The 5,745-nt window shown below is 43.1% G+C and overlaps 1 protein-coding gene across 1 annotated transcript in view; it reads left to right on the top strand.

Annotated features, from left to right (window-relative positions):
• The window catches only part of T265_04616 (hypothetical protein), a gene marked incomplete at both ends in the record, with an annotated part of 5,161 nt that extends 742 nt beyond the window's left edge, over positions 1 to 4,419 (top strand). Inside the window, 5 exons of the mRNA XM_009169398.1 lie at positions 298 to 375; positions 1,613 to 1,820; positions 2,454 to 2,549; positions 2,645 to 2,769; positions 4,218 to 4,419. Of these exons, the coding sequence (XP_009167662.1) occupies positions 298 to 375; positions 1,613 to 1,820; positions 2,454 to 2,549; positions 2,645 to 2,769; positions 4,218 to 4,419 (709 nt within the window). The remainder of the gene's footprint in view (positions 1 to 297; positions 376 to 1,612; positions 1,821 to 2,453; positions 2,550 to 2,644; positions 2,770 to 4,217) is intronic.
• Between the last annotated feature and the right edge of the window lie 1,326 nt (positions 4,420 to 5,745).

Below are 5,745 nucleotides of genomic sequence, written 5' to 3'. Positions count from 1 at the left end.
CGCTCTTCTGATCTCACTTGTTATACGTCTCGGCCAAGAACATCATAAACGAGAGGTGCAGTTCGGTTCCAGTTTAGTCTCCCGTCAAAACCAAACTCGTAGGCAAATGAGTGTATTTCGCTAATTTCGATCATTAAGTTTAAGTAGAACATAATTTTGACGAAAACTTGGGGACCACGTCTACCCAATGACCCCCAAGGTCAGAACTGGCGAATATACACTCATTTGCAAACTAATTTGGCTTTTCGAAAGACTCACCTGGAACCCAACTTGATCTCTCGTTTGTGATGTTTGCAGACAACTGAATGTGCGGCACCAGGCCGCTTCATGTTTCAGTCGCTACGATATTCGAGATATCGCGATACATGTACATTCGTAAGGCCTAGAAACATCACAAACGAGAGATTCAGATTACAAAGGCAAAACTGGTTGTGGGCTATCGGAGGGTTTTCAGCAACCTTATGAGTAGTGTGTTACGTCTATACAATATGCCGCGATATCTACAATATCATACCAACTGAACGATGAGACAGTCTTATATAGTACCTTTAGTTGCTTGAGAACGTGATGAACGGGAGATTTGGCTGAATTTCCGGCAATTCCCCCGTCCAAACCAAACTGATATGCAAATGTGTGTTTAAATCAAAGACTGCTATTTATTAATTAATTAATAATTATCAATTGATTAATTAATCATTAAGTTATTAATTAGTGATTGGACCTGAGGGGCTGAACCACAAATGCTCGAACCTAATTGGTTCAAATTATGACTAATAGGGACAGGCCTTCGTGCGGTTCACAGCCAACCCGAATTCCAGTGCATTTCAAAATTGAAATTGTTCCAACAAACATCGCTATAATTTCAGCGCAGACAGTAAACATGCGGCGAAATAGAGCTGAATGTTCTCTCACAAGCATCAGTTTCAGCTGGTGGTTACGATCGTCCCAACTTTTTAGAGACATTCCTAATAAGGACTTGTTCAAATATGAGAAAGCCCCTCTTATCATTTCTTCATCAAAGCCAGTATTTGGGCAAGGTTAAAAGATCGTACAGCAACAACATTGCACTTTCGGCACTCCATGGTTGTTCTCAGCATATCTCCACTGCCTGTGTACCTAGAATACATATATTCAAATCATCCCTGCCCACTGTAAATACGCAAAACCTTTTGATACCAAAGCAATTTGGTCAGAAACAGGTTCGCTTTTATCTGCATATTTCCGGCTTCAAGGTCAAATCTTCCACATTATCGATTAATGAGACGTTCTGAGGATCAACCAAAAAAAGACCGGCGGTTCATTATTGTTAGTGGCAGACAGTGTGTAAAAATTAAATAAATCAGAAAGAATAGAGATAATTCATTTCCGGATAGTACCTGAAAACACCGACGGGAATCATGTGTAGCCCCAGGCTAGTTCCCCGACTAATCAGATCCTTTGAAATTTGTGCAGAGAAGAAGAGTAGTCCACCTAGAGACAGGACAAGAAGATGGTGGCATTCGATTATGGGAAAGAATTCAGGTCTGAACGCAGTGACATATATTGGTACGATTTTAAGAAGCAATATATGGAATTTCGAGCGAATTAAGTTCCCATCATATCTTTATTCCAGTTTCAACGGCAATTTCCCCAAAGGTAAAAAGCCATCTGGCAATTCTAGAAAAAGGACAGACGACAGATTCATAAGTGTTACAACTCAGCAGGGGCGAGATGGCCCAAGTGGTAAGAGCACGAATTTACTGACCGGAAGGTCCGTGGTTCGAATCCGACCTCTGCCTCTCGAATTCCCCTGTCTAGGCTTGGGCAACCTGGCAGCCCTCGTGCTTCCTCGCTTTTTATTACAACTCAGCAATTGCCTCTCATTGAATAACTTTGGTAATTTGAATCAGTATCTGGGTTTTTCTAGTCTTTTTATCTGGTTGGATGAACCATCCCGAGTAGTATCAGTATTCAGAATCGTAAAATGAACCAAACGTCTTATAGTCTCAATCCTACGTTACGCACCGGACAGGATCGGAATTTGTCACAAGGTGACCATATGATCGATGCGCGTCACTGTGCTCAACCAGAGTACTACCGATGATCTCCATCCCAGTTTATTGGAAGCCATTCTCAAGTGAACATAACTCGGAGTGATTTGACGCTGATGCGCAGGGTTAACTTCACGGTTTGTCCATTCATCACCAGACTAACGACATCAGAGCAGTCATGCTCGTGGCAGTCCTGGCTGTGTACAGACTGAGCCATTTCCTCGCAGATACCGTAGCCATGGCTTAACTGAGCGGAAATGTATTTTCACGTGCAATCTGTTATTCCATTCGATGAAGTCACGTCAAGCTTACGAAAGCGAACGATAGGAAAACGCTACAACAGAATTTAATGTAAATTCTGATCATCTGTTCAAGAGGCATAAGCAGGGTTTTTGATGTCCGATTTCTGTTATTTAATTTCAGATATGTGGACCGGACAGATGGAATAACTTACTCATAAGGTTGCTGGATTTTCTTCGACAGCCCACGACCGGTTACGCTCTTCTTGGGGCTCATCAGGTTGGCGCAGTCTAGCTAGGTGTCTACCTGATGAGCCCCAAGAAGGGCAAAACGGCCGTAGGCTTCCGAAGTGTTTTCAGCAACCTTATGAGTAGTGCATTACGAACATACATGTATCGCGGTATCTCGAAAATCGTACCAACTCAGAAATGAGGTGGCCTGCTGCAGCACATTCAGTTGCCTGGAAACATTACAAACGAGAGATTCAGCTGAAATACAGGTGAGTCTCTCGCAAAACCAAATTTGTTTGCCAACAAGTTATCGAATTATTATGAGGTGCCGCTATAAAAAAGTAATATAGATACTGGGATGAGATTGTAGCTGTATAAGTAACCGTCTTCCACAGCTACATCAACGCTTCCCTGAAGGTGTGGGTCAGGTTTCTCCCCAACACTTCGTTCGTCACGGAAGATGTAAGAAATCCACAGAGTCTGAGATCGCCATAATAGATCTACGGATGAACGTGGCCTAAACCTTGCACCGTGCGTCCGCTTCAGCCGCAGGTTCACTGATGAGCCTATGTTTATCACCCAGGGGTAATATAGAGACTCAGCCACCGGTCAAATTCGGATATATGTGATAACAAACTTGCTATTATTCTCCTCAACTTCTTCAGTAAGTCCTCAGATGCAGTGTTTTCCGAACAACTCTGGAAAGTGCCTCGAACATTCATGAGATTTCGGAACACTTTTTCGAGGATAGACGAGTTATAACAGTCTGCCACACACAGACATGCAATGGTAGGTGTCTTGCGATTTTTTGTCAAAGAATTTAAAAATCTCTTTCTCAAGTGCTATTTTCATTTCAGCGCTAAAACGTCTAGCGGAACATTCAGTGAATTTTGACGTTTTTCAGGTTTATATGAATTCCGAGTTGAGAGACGACAGACAACTGTGATGGGTGCACTTTGAACATCATGGCAGTCCTTAGCCTATTACGTCTCATAGATGTTCATTTCCCATTCAAGCTCAAATCACCCGATCAATAATATCGAGAACACGAAATGATTAGTACTACTTCGACTGGAGATCACGTGATTAATCTTCTGAAGAGGCCATTGATTTTAGCCGAATTGGTATTAGATCAGCTCTTTCTGGGAACCCAAGTTTTAGCTTTGTTGGCTCATGAGCAAACGAAAAGAACACCACTCATAGATCAAAGTCTACTCAAAGCCGTACGTTCGCCGGAAGTGCCCTTATCAGCTCACCCATCAACAAAGCGATCTCCCAAATATTCGCCAGACGTCAGACAATGCATCTGGGTTTGGGGACTAAATGACAACCGAATTTCTACTGCAAACCACATTCTTGTCAAGGCATCCGGTTACATTCATCCCGCTAATTATCATGTCTCTTTTTTAAAGAAAATATATATTGACAAAGCTAGTGACCTGACTAGTTCATTTCCGAATCGTCCTGAGCCATTGACATGCATCAAATGCACCTAAGCAAGTGTGATTTCAATACAATTGGAATAAATTCCGCCATCAACTACAAACAAATTCACCGTTAGAGCGCAATCAAACTACCTGGCTTGGCCAGAACAAAGCACAGCGACTTCTTTGTATCGTTCTATTCTTCGGGATGAGAGGGAAACTCACGGTCTGTTAATCCGAAAAGCTTTCCCAAAGGTGGTCCTTCCGGGGCATGAATAACCACCAGTGTGTAGACGTAATACACAACTCATAAGGTTGCTGAAAATTCTTCGACAGTTCACGACCGGTTTCGCCCTTCCACTTCGGGATCATCAGTTAGGCGCATTCCCCCGAGTTTCCGTCAACCTTATGTTAAACTTGAACCCTAATTGGACTGTTTTCGAGAAACACGCTCATTTACAAATCAATTTGGTTTTTCACAAGAGACTCAACTGAATCTCTCGTTTATGATATTGTACAACTGAATGTGCTGCACACAGGCCGCCTCATGTTTCAGCTGGAACGATATTCGAGATATCGCAGTATATTTTCATAAAGGAAACTACTCACAGGTTTGCTGAAAACTCTTCGACAGCCCATAACCGGTTTCGCCTTTCTTGGAGCTCATCAGGCGGGTGCAGTCCTCGAGTTTCCATCAACCTTATGTTCTACACAAACTGCACGAAATAAGCGAACAGACTCATTTTCAAGCAAATTTGGTTTTGCGAGAGACTCACCTGGAAGCCAGCTAAATTTCTTGTTTATGATGTATCTAAGCAACTGAATGTGCTGCACATAGGCCGCCCCATGTTTCACTCGCTACGATATTCGACATATCACCCATAAAGTTGCTTAAAATTGTTCGACAGCCCACGACCGGCTAAAAACATCAGGTGATGTCTCCAAGATACCTTGATCCAAGCACACAAACTCGGTGATTTTTGAACTGAAGGTTGTTTAAGTTTACTCAATGCGGTTCTCCTACCCTGTCATACACGGGTGCACGTTTTTGTCCCCGTACTCTGAGATTATCTGGAGGTTGAGAGAACAGAACTAATCGCGGTCAAAGATCATCCCCGGCTACCAGCACGTATATCAACACACACGTAACACTACTGAACGCACAACCACTAACCCACCGCTACGCACAACTACGCACTGATGATGTCACCTCGATTGGTGATGAAACGTTTGCAACCAAACTGCCCAGCTCAGCGAACAAGCCAACGATCATCTACGCTACCTGAGCTACCGACATTCTCCCCTATAGAGAACAGAAACTGTTGTTGACTGTTGAAAACGATTGGGGAGAACAGACAGAATCTATTCATCTCTCAGGTGTAGAGTGAAACAAGTGGGAAAAAAATTCAGACCATACAAAGACTCCTACACTTACCGTGTCTGTCTTGTGATTGGGCAATTAAGCTGAGTAAGGACCCTGATCATCCTTCTACTCATGCCTCTTCGATATCCTGACTTTAAGGAAAAACAAAGGCATCTTCAACTCCACAGAGCACTAACTTGTTTTCCAAGGAAAACACAGCTGAATCTAGCTAGGAGTCTCGTTTGAGAGTACTTTAAAAAGGCCGCCACATGTCTCTGTTGATACAATATTCGCGAGATTACAGTAAATTGTCTAGATGAAACACAGTACTCGTGGAGTTGCTCGAACCGCTTCGATACCCGCCACCGGCTTCTACCATTCTATTCAGGCCCATCGGATAGGCGCAGTCTCTGCGTTTCCGTCAACCCTGTGTTGTACACGAACTCAAACTGTATGAA

Source organism: Opisthorchis viverrini, assembly GCF_000715545.1.
Source record: "Opisthorchis viverrini unplaced genomic scaffold opera_v5_78, whole genome shotgun sequence".
In the NCBI taxonomy this organism is placed as follows: Eukaryota; Metazoa; Platyhelminthes; class Trematoda; order Opisthorchiida; family Opisthorchiidae; genus Opisthorchis; species Opisthorchis viverrini.
Note: the sequence above shows the minus strand (reverse complement) of the source record. Positions and strands in the feature narration are given on the sequence as shown.